Source organism: Esox lucius, chromosome 5, assembly GCF_011004845.1.
Source record: "Esox lucius isolate fEsoLuc1 chromosome 5, fEsoLuc1.pri, whole genome shotgun sequence".
NCBI classification, from domain to species: Eukaryota; Metazoa; Chordata; class Actinopteri; order Esociformes; family Esocidae; genus Esox; species Esox lucius.
The window spans coordinates 22,617,072-22,637,397 of NC_047573.1; the positions used below are offsets into that span (position 1 = coordinate 22,617,072).

A 20,326-nucleotide genomic window follows, 5' to 3' on the forward strand; every position below is an offset into this window, starting at 1 on the left:
CGTGTGATCATAAATATTCTATGAGTTTATTTTCTTATTACTTGAATTCTAAGCTATAGAAACCAAAGTAAAATAAAGTGCTTTGCCTTGCTGGCCGTAGTCCTGTTCCTGGTTAAGAGGACGCAAGGCTGCCATGTCAGATGGAACTACAGATGGGATTTGGCCTTTAATTGTTCTCCTGTATGTGAAATGAGTAGGCTAGAGGGAAGTTGCAACATTATGGTCGCAGATGGAAAGCTGTCCACCAGTCCTGGCTGTAGAGACTGTGACACTTGAAGGGCTCAAAACGTAAAACATACAATTATGAATAATGGAACAGTACAGTTCTTATCCTCTTTAAAGACAATATCAGCATTCTAGGTTACTAAATATAATGAGGGTTATTTGTTTCCTTGGGATATGTTCTGCTTTGATCCATTTAATTGTTGGATTTCTTATAGTTATATTAGCTGATGCTATGATGTTTTTAATACCCTAAATTCATATTGACATTATATTATTATTATTATTGTTATTATTGTATGGGGGATTTAACCCAAAAAGAAGATGTATTTCTGCACTGATATCTTATTAAAGCATACTGATCTTACCTGTCTTTTGGGTTGTCATGTACTGTGGTCCGTTCCCTGTGTCACTTCCTATACAGCATTCTTAACACACTTTAAACACGCAATGATTTATAATGGACAACATCTTCCACTGGACCTTGAAAAAATCAAAATAATTATAGTAATAATACAAGAGTATCCATCCATCCTTCCATCCAGCCATAGAACCATAAAACCATTCTTCCATCCAGCCAAAGAACCATACAGCCATCCATCCATCCATAGAACCATACAGCCATCCATCCATAGAACCATACAGCTATCCATCCATAGAACCATACAGCCATCCATCCATAGAACCATACACCTATCTATCCATAGAACCATACAGCTATCCATCCATAGAACCATCCATCCATAGAACCATACAGCTATCCATCCATAGAACCATCCATCCATAGAACCATACAGCTATCCATCCATAGAACCATCCATCCATAGAACCATCCATCCATGGAACCATACAGCCATCCATCCATAGAACCATACAGCTATCTATCCACAGAACCATCCATCCATAGAACCATACAGCTACCCATCCATAGACCCATACACCCATAGAACCATACAGCCATCCACCCATAGAACCATATAGCCATCCATCCATAGAACCAACCATCCATAGAACTATACAGCCACCCATCCATAGAACCATACATCCATTGAACCATACAGTCAACCATCCTTCAATTCAGCCATCCATCCATTGAACCATCCTTCCATTCAGCCATCCATCCTTTGAACCATACATCCATAGAACTATACAGCCATCTATCGATAGAACCATACAGCCATCCATCCATATAACCATCCATTCGTAGAGCCATCTATTCATCTATCCAATCAACTTTATTTTATAAAGCCCTTCTTACATCAACAGACCCAGCCATAAAAATAATACAGTTTTTTTTAATCGCTTTGGTACTATTTTCACAAGTAAGGTGTACATTTTCAAAACTCTTAGTACAAATATCCAAACTGATCACACTTGTAACGCAGCTAGTCATTCTTTCAAAACCTGATGTAATGTTTTCAGTCCACATGATCATCGTTTCAAACACAAGATTATTGTAATATGTAATGAGAACATTTGGTTTAATCACCGAAACACAACAGTATGATCTTCTTTCAGTTTAGTACTTTTAACAGTCAGTTCATCCAACAGCAAACAATGCAAGATACATGTTTCAAATCAGCCTTAGAAGTGCTGAAATTAATATGCTATAGTACTATAAAATACATATTACACAGTTACACATTAGGCAATACACTTACATTACTTACATTTACATAATCTATCATTTCCAAAATATCTCTCCTATGTGTAATCAAGTGAAGGATCAATGAAGACATCCTCAATCATTTGGGCAAATTAGTTTTTATTTTTCAGATATAATTGTAACATAGTTATATTTTCTATAATGTAACTAAATGAGAACAAAACATAACAATTAGTGCACACATTACATTAATTTGGCTCAAGCCTGTCTTGAGCATTTGGCCATAGATTCTCGTCCACATCACAATGAATGTTTTCATTGTTCAAGCACCTTGGAAAAAATCTTTTGGCATGACGAATCCATGCTTGACATTGGTCTACATTGATGTCATCACATGCATCATCCATGGCCTGAAGGAGGGTGGCACGTTCAAGGGGATGGCGATCATAGACCTTCCACCTCCATGCTGAAAAAAATCCCTCAATAGGGTTGAGGAAAGGAGAGTATGGAGGCAGGTAGAGGGTCATGAATCGAGGATGGGTCTGAAAACATGCTTGAACTACCTCTGCGTGGTGAAAACTGACATTGTCCCACACAATTACATATGTGACCCCTTCACCTTGACAGGCCAGCTCAATTTCATTGAGAAACACAATAAGATGTGTAGCATTATAGGAGCCAAGTAATGGCCTACGTCCTAGGACACCATCTTCAGAGATAGCTGCCCACATAGAGATGTTTCCTCCACGTTGTCCAGGCACTTGGACAGTGGCCCGTTGGCCGATAATGTTACGTCCACGGCGACGAGTTTTGGCAAGGTTAAAGCCCGCTTCATCAACAAAAACGTACTTGTGATGGTTCACATCAGCGTCAAGCACCATAACCCTCTAAAAAATATAATTTGGTTAGTTCTTTTTACAGTGTTGTTCCAATATACATATGATGCAAGTGATGCTTCAAATAGTAACAGTAAAACAATATACAGTATAGTGCTGTACCTGAACATACTCAGCCCTTAGTTGTTTCACCCGGTCATTGTTTCTCTCAAAAGGCACCAGGTAAATGTGTTTCATTGATACCTGGTGCCGCTTTAAAAGGCAGGCTACTGTTGGTAGGCTGATGGATGCCACATTGGCAAAGGTGTCATTGTTCTCCTCAATTGCCTGCTTTATTTCTGACAGCCGTATATCATTCCTGGCCCTCACCATTTCCACCACTGCCAAATCTTGCTGGTCGGTCAGCACACGGCCACGACCACCACTATGGGGTTTTCTGTTCATTCTAAGCATAGAACAGAGAATACTATCAATAGATCATGCTGTACAAATACTGTAACATGTTACTAACATGCATTACAATTTACTGTGAATGTAATAGTATACATCTTCCACACTTACCGGTTTTCTTGGCAAAAGGTTTGGATGATAGAATTGACAGTTGATCTTTTTAGATTTGGCTCAACTAATCTTCATATGAAAGGTAAGTCTTGATGACACACTGGTTAGGTGTGGTTAAAGAGTGAATGTGTAATTCTGTGCGTTGTACTTAGTCAATTGAACATGTGATTACATGTTTGAAAAAAAAAAACCTTTTTCATGATCTGCTTTGAGTTTTGTACTAACAGTTGTGAGGTTTTACCACATACTTGCGATAATAGTACCAAAGCGAATAAAAAAAACTGTAATATTAGAACCAGGGCCTAGGAAGAAGCTTAGAGAAGTGACAGACTCTGTGGGGTGATCTGTACTCTTCTGGTTGTGGTGGTGAAGATTATAATAGAGTATGATCTTTTTGGGTCACGTCTATATTTATGTTGTGATGACCAGCTGGATAATGAGTACAGGTGGGATGTGTTCAGAGTTTTTAGGCAGAATCCAGATCACATGGATAACCAGGTGGTCAAGGACAGAAACAACCAAACTATGGCCCTGACCAAAGGTATCCCCAGACAGGGTCAACCAGGCAGAAAATAACTCTACCCACTTCCCATCCATTGAGCCATTCATCCATCTATCAAGCCATTAATACATTCAGTACATCCATGCAGTGTTTCAGTCCAGGTCTCTGCCTCGCTCCCCTTGCCAGCCAGCCCTGGAGCGGATGAGAGAAGAGAAAGCTGAAGCTCTGCAGATCCAGAACTTCGGCCTATTAATAAATGAAACATTCCAGCCATGTACTCTCTTAACTGGGTGACTCTGTACTCCTCATCACTTTTTTTCACACCCACGCAGGGTATCAGGTCTTTCCCTTCTCTCCCCTCTACTGGGTGACAGAGGGAATCATCAGTCCCAATAGAAAGAATAAAGTCTGTCTAGTTTGGCAGCTTCTAATAATGGAGCACTCACACGTGAACCCCCAGGCCTCCCTGACAGCCACTGATGGAACAGAAGAGAGGAGAGTGAGCTGCAACTCTGCCGTGGGCACCTCCAGAGCTTCAGTCTGTTTATTTAAACAACATTCCAACTCAATACTCTCTTACCTGGTTGACTGCCTCTCTCAATTATGTCTTCCTCAGGTTGTCTCTGTGGGTTCTTTTCTGTTCGCTTTATCTCTGTGCCTTTGGTGCCAATAACCACAAAGCAGAAGTAAAAGGGGGGGAAATCAACCTGTTTCCTTCAACTGGCCTAGAAGCAGGATATCTGGCCAATGTATTAGATTAGTATTTAGTACTTTCCCTCTCGTTGCTAACAAAAAATTCCCAGAGATCAATGAATATGTTTTGTGAATGTTCACAGTGGATACACATTTTTTTTTAGGACTGATTCAGTGTTTGGACTGTTAAGTATGGGAAGTTGCATCAGCCTCTTGACAGCTCATTCATAGATTAACCACCTGTGTCCTGACCTGAAGAGAACTACAAACCTTCTCAAATCGAAAATCTTTTCTGAGTGTATACTGTGGCAAGGTTTACGCATGTGTGTGCATTCCTCAAGAGTCTGTGAATATCTCAACATTGGGAAACAGATATTTATTAATAAAAAAATGAACTCTGCAACAATATTCATAGACCATACAAATGTGCATTGTACAAACCGAACCTGACCTAAACCGAACCTAAAACTATTACTTTCATTACATTTCAGAACCTCTGGAGTAAATGAAAAAGAAAAAGCTATAGAGTCCACCCATCTAATTGTTAAAACTTTCTGTTAAATGAACAACTACAATGGGGAGAACAAGTATTTGATACACTGCCGATTTTGCAGGTTTTCCTACTTACAAAGCATGTAAAGGTCTGTAATTTTTGTCATAGGTACACTTCAACTGTGAGAGACGTAATCTAAAACAAAAATCAAGAAAATCACATTGTATGATTTTTAAATAATTACTTTGCATTTTATTGCATGACATAAGTATTTGATCACCTACCAACCAGTAAGAATTCTGGCTCTCACAGACCTGTTAGTTTTTCTTTAAGAAGCCCTCCTGTTCTCCACTCATTACATGTATTAACTGCACCTGTTTGAACTCGTTATCTATATAAAAGACACCTGTCCACACACTCAATCAAACAGACTCCAACCTCTCCACAATGGCCAAGACCAGAGAGCTGTGTAAGGACATCAGGGATATAATTGTAGACCTGCACAAGGCTGGGATGGGCTACAGGACAATAGGCAAGCAGCTTGGTGAGAATGCAACAACTGTTGGCGCAATTATTAGAAAATGGAAGAAATTCAAGCTGATGGTCAATCTCCTTCGGTCTGGGGCTCCATGCAAGATCTCACCTTGTGGGGCATCAATGATCATGAAGAAGGTGAGGGATCAGCCCAGAACTACACGGCAGGACCTGGTCAATGACCTGAAGAGAGCTGGAACCACAGTCAAAGAAAACCATTAGTAACACACAACGCCATCATGGATTAAAATCCTGCAGCGCACGCAAGGTCCCCCCTGCTCAAGCCAGCGAATGTCCAGGCCCGTCTGAAGTTTGCCAATGACCATCTGGATGATCCAGAGGAGGAATGGGAGAAGGTCATGTGGTCTGATGAGACAAAATAGAGCTTTTTGGTCTAAATGCCATTTGCTGTGTTTGGAGGAAGAAGAAGGATGAGTACAATCGCAAGAACACCATCCCAATGGTGAAGCATAGAGGTGGAAACATCATTCTTTGGGGATGCTTTTTTGCAAAGGGGACAGGACGACTGCACCGTATTGAGGGGAGGATGGATGGGGCCATGTATCGTGAGATCTTGGCCAACAACCTCCATCTCTCAGTAAGAGCATTGAAGATGGGTCGTGGGTGGGTCTTCCAGCATGACAACAACCCAAAACACACAGCCAGGGCAACTAAGGAGTGGCTCTGTAAGAACATGCTTTGTAAGTGGGAAAACCTGCAAAATAGGCAGGTTATCAAATACATGTTCTCCCCACTGTATTAGGGTCAGAGCCTTCATGTACATTGGCATCCCAATTCTGATTTGTTTGTTAAACTTATTTGTCTTTTTGATCAGAGATTATCTCTGAAATGGATTTAGAAAGGTCTGTTATTACTGGTATAAAGAACAGTTGGTGAAAACATTCTCTGAATTAGTCTGCTTGGGTAAACGCAACCAAGACAAGTCAGAATGTGACACCAGATTTATGATGCAAAGTAAACCAAAATAGATTGTTTTAGGCCATTTTTAGCAGCTGACAGACTGCGGTTGGGTTGTTGAAATGCATCCTTTAAAGATTTCATTTAAAGTTGCATCAGTCATATTTCCTGCAACCTTCTGAAGATGATGGCGTAACGTTGGATTCTGTACGTCCGTGTATATTGTGTAGCCATCACATAACATTCAAGTTATCCTCAATACAGCTGACGAAATAAATCAGTTGACAGATGCTTTTCCACCCAAAATATCTCGCCTTTCACATATTCCCTCCTAATCACAGCAAGCTTCTTGGGTTAACTTTTAACAAATTTCAATCCACCCGTGCCCCCCCCACCACCACCACCATTGTTATTGTCCTTATTACTTTTGTTTTTGGTTGTGACGCACTTCCTCTTCCGTCCTCGACAGACTGGGTTGGACTCAGACAGGAACGGCCTCCCGTGGCCCCAGTTTATTTAACCAGGTATTTATTGTTTGCTCCTTTACGAGACGTCACGTCACTTAATGGAAAGCCGTAACAACTGTCTGGTCTGCGAATCCTTGATACTACAACGGACAACATCAACTTCACGGCCCCTTTTTTTCTCACTAACTTATAACTTATAACGTCACATTTGTTCAGTAGCACTACGAAGCTTAGTCACTAGTCAGCTAAAATGTGTTTTACCGTACCCGTTACTGCCATAGTTCCTCATAACAAACAGAATTTCTCCTGCAGCCTAATAAACTGTATGCTTTTCAGAGTAATAGTTTTGGGAGGACTTTTACTTGGACATGATGGATATACATGAACATCTAAAATATACCCCACCACATTGAATCTGCAATCTGTTCACATCATAATTTATTTTGACATGTCGTGTTTCCATTTGATCTATCTGGATTTCTTCTACATTAACAAAATATGTGTCTGGAACGTGTTTGCTGACAGCCAAGAGAAACATTTTGAAAAATAATATAAAACAAACCAAGACTATGAGAAGTCTCCTTTGCCTAACCATTTTGTCTCAGAGGTGATGTAGCTGTCCAGAACATTGACGGCCTGTGGTAATGTTTTGCAGAAAGTCTTAAATGGTATTCACAGGGGACCAAAAACTGGTACAGCCCAAACTATTTGGCTGAATTTGCTATTTTTCACCAACTGGTATTTATCACCACTGACAAAAGATTGTGATCACACAAAATCAGAAAGAAAACATCAGATAGGATTGGTAAAATGTGTTTTAATTATGTTTTGAAAAAGATCAGAATTGGGCTGCCTGTTTAAACCCAGCCTTTGTGTGCCTCTTCCTTCCTTAAACAGATTGGAAACCAAACTTTGTCCAGACTTCCATTCTTCTGTCGCTACAAAGATTTCTCTTTTGTTTCAGTAGTCTCAAACATTTCTTGTCCTTTCTTTTAACAAAAAAAAAGAAAACATAGTGAGGTAAAATGGGAGGAACTGGTGATTTGAGCTCATCAACTTCCTCAGGCATCATGTTTCCAGAGGAATATTTAGGTAGCAGTGGTATCAAACAATTTATGTTGGCAGAAACCATTTCAATGGACACAAAGGCTTTCAGGACACAGAACAATGACTGCAACAAAAAACATTCACTGGAACACACAGAGACATTAACCTTTCGATAGATTCTCTTTAAAAAGGTGTACCCAAACAATTTGACTAAAAGGCAGGAAAAACATTAACAAAATCATGAGTGCTGTGTTTTTATCAATGATTTGATCACAGTGTCCTATAAGTAAATGTGTATTTGGTGCAGTCATTAGTTTGTAGAAAAACCTTTCCATTGGCTTCTTTTGGGTGGTAATCAATAATAGTCAGGCTGCACAAGGCTTCTGTGTTAATTTGTAATTCAATATAATGAGTTTGGATGGCTTCAGAAAAGAGGTGAGTACTGCCAGCTCCTCATCATTACCATGCTGTATCTTAACTCACATTGAGAACACCACAGTGTTTGGTCAGTGTGTGTCGTTCAGGGGAAAACAGGTCTCCAGTCATAGATGCTGCCTCATTGATAATTACTTTAATAGTCCACGGACAAGACCGAGATTGTCCGAATAGGGCTCTCCGCCATCCTGCGCCAAAATGTTTACTATTATTTTGTTTTTCTGAAATGCCTCTGGCCTGCTTTTTCGGCGCTTAGCTGGTCTGTTCCCATCAAAAGTAAGTACAGTTCATTAGGACACTTCAATAAGGCTGTGTCAGCAATCGGGCTTCTGCCACTAATAACAGCAGTGTCAGGAAGAATAATGGGGTCAATGTGGGCTTCAATTATGAGGACCACAATGAAAGACGTGTCTTCAGATTTTGTTGTGTAGTCTTTCAGCATGCATGTTGTTGCCAGGTGTATTGTTATTTATGTATTTAAATTGTCATATCATATCAACATCAATATTTATTTAGATGGAAATACTACCTTCAAGTAACTGAACAAAGATTTGATTCCAATAAAGAGTTTTCATTTTCTGTTTACAAGCAGCTTTTCCTGTGGAGTTGCCGTTTATTGTGGCCAGCCTAAGGCACACCTGTGCAATAATCATGCTGTCTAATCAGCATCTTGATATGCCACACCTGTGAGGTGGATGGATTAACTCGACAAAGGAGAAGTGCTCACTAACAAAGATTTAGACAGATTTGTGAACAATATTTCAGAGAAATAGACCTTTTGTGTACCTAGAGAAAGTCTTAGATCTTTGAATTCAGCTCATGATAAATAGGGACAAAAACAAAAGTGTTCCGTTTATAATTTTGTTCAGTGTATACATATATACACTCACCTAAAGGATTATTAGGAACACCTGTTCAATTTCTCATTAATGCAATTATCTAATCAACCGATCACATGGCAGTTGCTTCAATGCATTTAGGGGTATGGTCCTGGTCAAGACAATCTCCTGAACTTCAAACTGAATGTCAGAATGGGAAAGAAAGGTGATTTAAGCAATTTTGAGTGTGGCATGGTTGTTGGTGCCAGACGGGCCGGTCTGAGTATTTCACAATCTGCTCAGTTACTGGGATTTTCACGCACAACCATTTCTAGGGTTTACAAAGAATGGTGTGAAAAGGGAAAAACATCCAGTATGCGGCAGTCCTGTGGGCGAAAATGCCTTGTAGATGCTAGAGGTCAGAGGAGAATGGGCCGACTGATTCAAGCTGATGAGCAACTTTGACTGAAATAACCACTCGTTACAACCCAGGTATGCAGCAAAGCATTTGTGAAGCCACAACACGCACAACCTCGAGGCCGATGGGCTACAACAGCAGAAGACCCCACCGGGTACCACTCATCTGCACTACAAATAGGAAAAAGAAGCTACAATTTGCACGAGCTCACCAAAATTGGACAGTTGAAGACTGGAAGAATGCTGCCTGGTCTGATGAGTCTCGATTTCTGTTGAGACATTCAGATGGTAGAGTCAGAATTTGGCGTAAACAGAATGAGAACATGGATCCATCATGCCTTGTTACCACTGTGCAGGCTGCTGGTGGTGGTGTAATGGTGTGGGGGATGTTTTCTTGGCACACTTTAGGCCCCTTAGTGCCAATTGGGCATTGTTTAAATGCCACGGCCTACCTGAGCATTGTTTCTGACCATGTCCATCCCTTTATGACCACCATGTACCAATCCTCTGATGGCTACTTCCAGCAGGATAATGCACCATCTCACAAAGCTTGAATCATTTCAAATTGGTTTCTTGAACATGACAATGAGTTCACTGTACTGAAATGGCCCCCACAGTCACCAGATCTCAACCCAATAGAGCATCTTTGGGATGTGGTGGAATGGGAGCTTGGTGCCCTGGAGGTGCATCCCACAAATCTCCATCAACTGCAAGATGCAATCCTATCAATATGGGCCAACATTTCTAAAGAATGCTTTCAGCACCTTGTTGAATCAATGCCACGTAGAATTAAGGCAGTTCTGAAGGCGAAAGTGGGTCAAACACATGATTAGTATGGTGTTCCTAATAATCCTTTAGGTGAGTGTATATATATATATATATATATATATATATATATATATATATATATACACAGTACAGGCCACAAGTTTGGACACACCTCATTCAATATGTTTCCTTTATTTTCATGACTATTTACATTGTAGATTCACACGGAAGGCATCAAACTATGAATGAACACATGTGGAATTATGTACTTAACAAAAAAGTGTGAAATAACTGAAAACATGTCTTATATTCTAGTTTCTTCAAAGTAGCCATCCTTTGCTCTGATTACTGCTTTGCACACTCTTGGCATTCTCTTGATGAGCTTCAAGAGGTAGTCATCTGAAATGGTTTTCCAACAGTTTTGAAGGAGTTCCCAAAGATGCTTAGCACTTGTTAGCCCTTTTGCCTTCACTCTGCGGTCCAGCTCACCCCAAACCTCGATTGGGTTCAGGTCCGGTGACTGTGGAGGCCAGGTCATCTGGCACAGCACTCCATCACTCTTCTTCTTGGTCAAATAGCCCTTACACAGCCTGGAGGTGTGTTTTGGGTCATTGTCCTGTTGAAAAATAAATGATGGTCCAACTAAACATAAAATGGATGGGATGGCATGTCGCTGCAGGATGCTGTGGTAGCCATGCTGGTTCAATATGCCTTCAATTTTGAATAAATCCCCAACAGTGGCACCAGCAAAGCACACCCACACCATCACACCTCCGCCTCCATGCTTCACGGTGGGAACCAGGCATGTAGAATCCATCCGTTCACCTTTTCTGCGTCGCACAAAGACACGGCGGTTGGAACCAAATATCTCAAATTTGGACTCATCAGACCAAAGCACAGATTTCCACTGGACTAATGTCCATTCCTTGTGTTTCTTGGCCCAAACAAATCTCTTCTGCTTGTTTCCATTCCTTCGCAGTGGTTTCCTAGCAGCTAATCCAAGTTTATCATTTTAAAAGGCTAATTGATCATTAGAAAACCCTTTTTTTGATTGTTAGAGCCACCTGAAACTGTTGTGCTGATTAAAGAAGCAATAAAACTGTCCTTCTTTAGAATAGACAAGTATCTCCAGCATCAGCGTTTGTGGGTTCAATTACAGGATCAAAATGGCCAGAAACAAAGAACATTGTTCTGAAACTCATCAGTCTATTCTTGTTATGAGAAATTAAGGATATTCCAAACTGAAGATCTCATGCAACATTGTGTACTACTCAACGTTGCATGAAATGGCCCGTGGATGTGACCATCCATCTTTCTCTTGATCAAATCTCAGAGGTTTTCAATGGGGTTCAGGTCTGGAGATTGGGCTGGCCATGACAGGGTCTTGATCTGGTGGTCCTCCATCCACACCTTGATTGACCTGGCTGTGTGGCATGGAGGATTGTCCTGCCACACAGCCAGAAAAAATTCTCAGAGTTGGGGAATATTGTCAGGGCAGAAGGAAGCAGGTGTTCTTCCAGGATAACCTTGTACTTGGCTTGATTCATGTGTCCTTCACACAGTGTGCAAGACACTGTGGCTTGTTGGCCTCTCCAGGTGTCCGTTTAACCATTAGACAACCAGGTGTTTGGCAAAGCTGAAAATTTGACTCGTCAGCGAAGATGACTCCATTCCTCTACAGTCCAATCCTTACGGTCTTTTGCAAACTTCAGCCTGGCTCTTCTTTGCTTCTCATTGATGAAGGGCTTTTTTCTAGCTTTGCACGACTTCAGCCCTGCCCCTAGGAGCCTGTTTCGAACTCGCTGTGCACTTCACCCCAGCTGCTGTTTGCCATTCTTTTTGTAGGTCACTTGATGTCATCCTATGGTTATTGAGTGGCATGCGAATGAGTTGACGGTCATTTTGGTCAGTGGACCGTCGTTTTTTCCCTCTGCCAATCTGTAGCTGTGTTGTCCCCAATGTCTGTTGCTTGACCTTGTTCTTATGAACCAGCGTTTTTTTTTACTTTTCAGGATGGAAGCAACCTGAAACTCACTGTATCCCTCTCCCAGTAAAGCCAGAATTTAACCCCTATTTTCCTTACTCAAAGCTTTTCCTTTCAACTCTTTTGTCATGCTGAATAGCAATTTTTTTATTCAAATTACCTTTGAGGTACTACTTGCACTGTTTTTGCCATTCAGTTGCTCCTATTGCAAGAGGATAGTGATGACCACAGCAGTGGTTGTTATACTTTTCCTCGTTCAATTAGATTTGGTTCAGGTTAAATAACACTTATCTTCACTCAAAGTTCATTAAGTAAAATGAGGTATGCCTGTGTTGGGATTTAACACATTATGTTGAAAATGAAGTTTAAATCCTGAAAAATGTAATTACCTACAGCCTGTTTACACAGATATTGAAACAAAAAATATAGAATGCTTGCTGGGAAAAACGATGGTTTTATTCCAAAAAATCCTTGCTTCCCACAAAGTCTCTGCTGTTAAATCCATCTGTAAAAAATATATGTCTACAGCATATATATACAGCTCCAGAAAGAATTAAGAGACAGCACCTTTTTCTTTCCTATCAAAAAAAGTCGAAAAGGGAGGTTTTGAGTTAACAGAAGGGTTGAAATTAAGAGACCACTGCAAATGAAACGCTTCTGTTCCTCACTCAAAACTTTCCTTTTTTAACTTTTTTGGAAAGGAAAGAAAAAGGTGCAGTGGTTTCATACTGTATATACACAAATGCGCACACCCACACCCACATGTACAGTGCCATTGCTGTTTATCAGATTGAAAAATTTTATGAATCTAATCTTGTAAAATTGTTTGAAAGGAATAACCATCAATAATTGTTTTCAAAAGCGTTAATGCCATAGTTATTGGCACCCATGCATACAGAACATGTTGTGCTCTCCCGTTGCCAAGAAAACAGCTCTTAGTTGTATCCTATTATGTTTGATGAGGTACGATAACACATAGCAAGTGATTTGAGACCATTTCTCCATATGGAAACTCTACGGATCCTTCATTGTCCTTGGTCTTCATTTGTGGACTCAGCTTCAGCTTACTACAGAGGTTGTAAATGGGATTTATATTAGGGGACTATGATGGCCAATGCGAAAGCTTGATTCTACGGTCAGTTAACCATTTTCATGTGTATTTGGAGGTATGTTTTGGATCGTTGTCCTGATGAATTCAATGAAGACCACTTTTTTGCCTCCTGGCCAAGGCAAACAGACTTTGGCCTAAAGTTTCCTGGTACCTGATTGACTTAATTTTGCAGATTATTCTAAAATGGTTTACAGGAGGCTTTTGGAAGGAAAACAGCCCCACAACATCACAGATCCACCACCATCATTCACAGTGGGGATTAGGTAATTTTCTGCAAGATCGAGGCTCTTTTTACACCAAACCCACCTCTGGTGTTTATAACTAAAAAGTTACATTTTGGCCAGATCAGACCATAACTCCAAACGCTTAAATTGTAGTTTTGGAGGCTTGATGACCCTTAAACTGGAATTTTCCTTGGATTTTTTGCCATTCTTGTGCATGTGCATTCTCTTCCAGGCAGGTTCCTCACAGTTCTAATTGTTTCCCATTTCCTGATTATAATTGCCATTATAATAAAGGGGTGTATCAACATTTTTTAAGTAATTGCCAGATTTCTAAAGGTCAACAATATTTTGTCTCATTTCATTATCATCTTTGGCCCTTTCCATGTTGACGGATGACTAAGGGAGTTTAGCATGTGAGTAACCTCATATTTATTCCCTAATGAAACGTATGACCACTTAAGATTTGGACCCTTTAATTTTAAAATATAAAAACCTTAATCAGATTTTGTATCAATTAGATTTTGTTCAAAAGATGTATTGCCAATAACTGTGGTACTTTTTCTTATACTTTGTCTCTAAATCTTCATTCAATTAAAGGTTTAGATTTTTTAAATTCAGAGCCTTTTTGGTTCATCTTTAGCTAGGGTGCTAATAATTCTGGATGGCACTTTTGGAATTATGTTGTGAGAACTTGCATACTTATACAGCATTGCAGTGCTGAGAACTATTAAATGTTTGTCTTTTAATAGTTCTGGGGTGATAGCGCTGAACACAGAGCTGAGGTCCACAAACAATACCCTGTGACATATCTACGTGTGGTTGAGCTGGAGGATGTTAGTGGAAGTCAATATTGATAGCATCATGCACATTTCTGTTGACTCAGTAGACAAAGTCTGCAGGGTGAACTGCTCAAACACTTTCATGATGCATAACCAGAGGTGGTGTACTTTGTGGCAGTGACTTCAACACAGAGAAACTGAATCAAATGTTTACCACAAAGAACACTGTGCAACTGGAAGAGACATAACTCTGGATCACATTGTCGAAAAGATTACCATCCCCAGCCCACCCAAATCAAGAGAATAAACTTGATCAGGAAGTACCAGTGATGTGCTCAGTAAGGAACTGGTCAGATGAAGCAGATGATTACCTGTTGGACTGTTTTGAAAATGTCATAACATTTTGTGGTCCATCCAATAACATTGATGGGTTTACCACAGCAGTCACTGTTTGATCTAGAAAGTGTTGTTGTACAAAAAGTTTTTGAGTGGAATGTGGGCTTTTAGCACTAAGACTTTTGTTGGTTGTCACATTTCAAGAAACCTACTGTGCACATGTCCATTGAAGGAGGGTGCTTTTCACCATGTTTTCTGACAGGATAGAAAATGGTTTCCAAAGTTAGTCATTATATATTGTTTGAAAAATTGCAGGAAATGAACAATAAAATGTAAAAAAAAAGATTTTATTCTGTTTTGGTCAATGAAGTCATTACAAATCCTCTGCTTGAATGCTGTACTGAAGAAAGGAGACCTGTCTAAAGGACTTCCATGTTTATTGCTCGAAAACATTTGGTCTTGTAACGGACACAGAATGTATGTTCAGTGCCCTGGAGGGCATTTTATTAATTTAACCAGAATGGTGTGGGGAAGAGGTGAGAAAGAAATCCAACTCAGGCTAGAATGAGATGACCTCCAGTGCCCTCAAGTATTGGGACAGTAAAGTCAATATTGCAAATGTTGCTGCAACCTCAAGGCATTTGTAAATAAGTAATAACACTTTATTTTATTTGACTGACCATTCTCTACTTCTCACAGCACTATCAGTCTCCCCGAATAAATGCGTCGGGTTCCAGATGAGACGACACAGAACCCCATCCTGGGTCTGTGTCCAGTTGAGCTGTGCTATCAGAGAACTCATTGTTTAGGCGAGAGGAATGATAGGTGTGAGAAAGAGCCCGCTGACAGAGGGGAAGTGACTAAGGCATACAGGGAAAAAGCGGACTAGTTAACCCTTTATTCTAAAGCCCAATATAACCAACCACAACACTTACAAAGAAACATCTTACTGTAAATTCACAAAAGACAAAGGCTGAATCCCCCAGACTAACCGTCGATGTCCGTGAGACAATATGTAAAGGAGCAATCTCCCGAACCGTGTCCAATTAACCAGGACATTAACGCTTGGCAGTGTGAGTTCCACTGTGGTGCCGGCCCAGTGTGTTGCCATGACGCTGGCCGCTGTTGATCCTCTAAGGGCGGGGACTGCCACATAATGCCTCCTCCCTGTGCCCATCAGAGGGCACGCTGTCCTGGGCAGAGTGCTCAACGTCCCGGCTAATGTGGCCCACCCATTGCCAGTCCTTGTCCCTGAATGGGCACTTATTGTGTCCGCACGGATAATGTTCCATCACCGCAGTGGATTCTGTGCAAGCGGAGCGACAGTAATCCAATATGGATGGAACAATGTCACCAAGGGCCAAGGACGGCAGGGTGGGAGCAAAGAGAGGGATAATGAAGATTTTAACCCCCGTGTGATGTCACAGCTCCCTCTGCACCGGTAGAACCCAGGGGTATCCTGGGAATAATGCGTATTCAATTGTCCCTGTGTATCTCCTGTATGTCCTCGACTACAGGATATTGGTGAGGTCATTAACTACACATTATGAACTAAGTTTATTTGAAGTAAAAATGGATGCGTTTGGCAAGTAGCCCAGTAGCAACAAACAGCTGAATTATGACAGCGACTGAGCTGTTTCTTTCCTATTCGGGAAAAACACTGGCAAAAACTGAAAGAGGATTGGAAAGGATCTGCTTTCAGTCTTATCATGTGTTGACCCTTGACTTTCCTGTGGGACACTAGCAGGTCCCAGGACAGTTGCCTGATGGTCTGATCCAAAGGCAATTTGTTTATGTTACACTGCTCTAATCCAGAATGTTATTCTGATAGCCTGATCTCAGGGCAGTTTCTATCTTCCTATAAACAAAGACCCGCTTTCTCATGACAGCTGCAGTGGATTCTAGAATATTAGAAATTTAGAAAAAGTATTTTCAATGTTCCAAGATGTATATGGTGTTCTAAAAAGTTCACATTAGTGAAACACAAATAAAAAGGTAAGACAAACTCTGGAAAGGAAATCCTCAAAAACTTTCCTGCAAAGAATGGATCTGGGGAGAAAACCACAAAACAGGACTTAATCTGAATTAATTCACCCAAGGTCTCTGTTTGTCAGGGAGTAGACTAAATAATAAAAATCTTAATCAAAACACTCAAAAGCAGATAAGAGCAAGAGAAAGCAGCATTTTTACTTTTGATTCAAAGATTAAAATCATATTGTATTCAAGGTAGGTCTAAAACCTGTGATTTCAGTCTCCTTTCTTCAAGCCACTGCTGACGACATAGTCGATAAGATCATGTATTCACTAATTGTCTTGGGCCACTTCCTGAACAGTTGCTGGTTCGAATTAATTCTGGCGTTGGTAAGGTGAAAAACCAAGCATTGTTCGCTTGAGCTCTTGATGTTCCATAGAAGTGTTAGCACTGACTGTTTAAAGGAACTGAAACGTTGATAAAGGTTTCTGTCAGACCAAGAAAGTAATTTTACAATGAAATCAAGTTGAAAAAAGGGATATCCTTCTTTAACTGCATTTGCTTAGTGAATAACTCTGCATAAGAGCATCTATTAAATGACCATTAGATGAGAGTGTATATGTGACTGTTCAAACTCTGTGAGAGACAAATCACAATTACTATTATTATTTTGTTTCTCTCAGGATGAAGCCAAAAATAGGCTATGGACAACAAGTGAGTCTACTCTATCAATATGGAAACAGTAATACAACTGAAGGAGACAGGATATCCTTTACAAACAATAAATAAGCAAATTCCTTAAAATAATGTGTGATGCAGGAATCATTTGTCAGGATGTGTTTTATAGATAAAAGGTTGCCCCTCCTGGGTTTTCTCTCTTCCTTTCATATTACATAAGTATTGGATGTTAGGAGTTCAGACTGTGGGATAAAGTAGACATCGCTCCTAAAACCGTCCATTTCACAAATTTTTAGGCACGTCTTAAACTGTCTGCACTATCGGTCCATAAACAATTACCATTTCCACCAGTGAACAAAAATAACACTTATCTTCACTCAAAGTACAGAATTTGTCACATCTTCTCAGGATGTTGATGTTTGGAAAATCACATAGAAGTCCCGTCTAACACTTTGAAACGTTTTATGGTAAGTTGCTGTGTTCTTTAAAAGAAAATTATGGAATAAACATTCCCACCCCGTGGGTCTACCTATCTGCAATAATCTAGTCAAAAGCGTTTGGAAGTGTATTACGCTTCTGATGCTTTTAATCAGATGTTTTGATAAGGAAAATCCTACATTATTATGCAACATATAACATTACACAGATTTAAGTAAGTGTGAAGAAGACAAATGTGATGTATTTCTCATGAGCCTAATTACAATATATCCCATCTTCATGCATCAGACATGCAGCAGAATTCAACCAGGTCGATGATGCGGTGAAACTCAAGAAAACACCCTCACACATCTTATACATTTTCGGGACCTTGTCTCAAACAATTTCTTTACCTACGAACTACTTGTCTTGCGTGTCTGTGTCTGCCGTAAACTTTTGACCCGGCTGGTGTTACTCTGACGACCTTTCAACTCGAGGTTTGGAGGTTTCCTGTCGGGGTGACAAGGCACCCGGGTCCTCTGACCCGTCAGCCAAAAGGAGAACATCGCCAACTGCACTGAAACCACTGCCGCCACAAGTTCCGGGTCTGTATGGTGAATACTGAGCTTTCTCACGAGAAATTCAACTCGTTACCTCCTGACACTTGACTCTAAGACAGACACTTATCTGTCTGCATCTGTAATTGTCGTTGTGTGTGTGTGTTTTGTGGTTTTCGTTTGCATGGTTGTGTGTAAGTGTTTATGGGTATCTTAAGATCTTCACAATTTTCTGGCAGTTTTCAAGAGATGTTTGCCCATCTCTGTCATTTCTCCCCACTCTACGACAGGAAACTAAAGTCGTAGATGGAAACATTTAGGTCTGAAACATTGATTTAGCATTTTTCAGGATTGCGTAAAGAGATTGTTTACAGTGACAGTATCTAGATATACTTTCCACACAGACCCTGCTCAGGTTGGGATAAACAGTCCAAAACATTGTAATAAAGTATGTTACTAGCATATATTCTGTGTCAAAATGATGTGGGTGTACCTTTAAAAAATAATGATGTGGGCTAGTCTACAGAAATGAATGTGAGTCACTGATTGGCCAGCCTTTCCTGCTCAGGAAGATGACATAACATTCTGAGGAAATAGCCAGCAATTTTTTAACTGTTCACATTCACAAGTTTCGAGACTCAACAGGTTTGAATATAGAACACAGTGTGAACACTTTCAAGCCTCTCCATGAGATTTGCATACTTTTCACCTAGTAGTTCTGAAATAAACGCTGAAGTGCAAACATGTCTCCTTCCAAATGACAGACTATGTTATATCTGTGCAGTTAATGCATGTGCAGCATGTCATATGAATGTCTCTCTGTTCCACTACTGGGTCTGTTCACTGGCTCAGCCTTTAGTTGCCAGGGGGCTGGGCCACATGGGGTAAAATGTAGGGAAACCCATCCCGTACTCACTACGCAATTGCCTTCAAACTAGTTATTTTCTGGATAATGAGGGTAAAACTCTTATTCTGCTCAAAGATTATACATAGAGATGGTTTAGAGGACATAACTGGTAGAAACATCGACACATCCAGCCCAAGCAGATGATTTTAAAAATACTTACATAGACGCCAAAGTTACAGAGCATGTTTTTAACCAGCCATCATTAACGATCTCTGACGACGGTGAGTCCTCAGCCCTGTGCCTCTGATGTAGTAGCACCATGCTCCGATGTGTACAGCATTCCACCTAGTGGAATAAGTGAATCAGTGCATCTTTCTACAGTTTTTACAGTGTTAGCAATAGACACTGTCTCCGATACAACACGCAAGTAGTACTATAATAACTAGGAGGATATGTGTATTTCTTAAAGAAACTGTTTGTTTTTTGTTCCAGGTTTATCATCGATAGCAAAAGTATTTTCAGCTAAATAGGACTATGTTACGAATGGATCAGTAATATAATTGGTTAAGCATTCACGGTAAAATGCTCTTTGTAAAGGCGAGTCATTTGCTAGGCTTACCATGAATAGCCTGAGGTTGTCAGAATCTGTACCTTCCCAATTAGGTTAGCATTTTAAGAGACTAATTGTAACTTCATCAAGGACTCATTATATAATCACGGTAGCTTGTGTAGAATGATTAAAATACCTCTGGGCTATTTCACAGCAACAGAATGGCACGCATATAGCCTATGTTTTTTTCACATAAAATGTATATGCCAAATCAAACAATGAATGCAACATTTTCTTAGATCCCCTGGCAATGGCCTATTAGTTGTTACAAAAGCCAGAGGCATCCTTCAGCTATTACAACACTTTCCCTTGGAACATACTTCAAGAGAATCTAAAGGCCTCAGAACCAATTTAACTTAAACATGATCATCCATTTGAAATCTCAAGTCTAAAATATCATGACTGCATATTAAAGCCATATAAATTACCACAGAATTGAATCAATTTGTAACATGGTGTAAGCACAAAACCTGAATCTTTCAGCAATAGAAAAA

At 40.2% G+C, this 20,326-nt stretch overlaps 1 protein-coding gene across 1 annotated transcript; it reads right to left on the minus strand.

Annotated features, from left to right (window-relative positions):
* Positions 1 to 2,052: 2,052 nt before the first annotated feature.
* On the minus strand, positions 2,053 to 19,514 carry LOC117594488. Its single transcript, XM_034292101.1, has 3 exons — positions 19,443 to 19,514; positions 2,827 to 3,109; positions 2,053 to 2,715 (listed from the first exon to the last, which is right to left on the minus strand). The coding sequence occupies exons 2-3, from the start codon at positions 3,106 to 3,108 to the stop codon at positions 2,077 to 2,079; spliced, it is 921 nt and encodes a 306-aa protein (XP_034147992.1). The 5' UTR covers position 3,109; positions 19,443 to 19,514; the 3' UTR covers positions 2,053 to 2,076.
* Positions 19,515 to 20,326: the final 812 nt, after the last annotated feature.

What these genes read in the sequence shown, in the direction of transcription:
- LOC117594488 (XM_034292101.1), bottom strand. Translation starts at nt 3,108, where the DNA reads ATGAACAGAAAACCCCATAGTGGTGGTCGTGGCCGTGTGCTGACCGAC. An exon ending in TAAGGGCTGAGTATGTTCAG is followed by an intron (nt 2,716 to 2,826) that starts GTACAGCACTAT and finishes TATATTTTTTAG; the next exon opens with AGGGTTATGGTGCTTGACGC.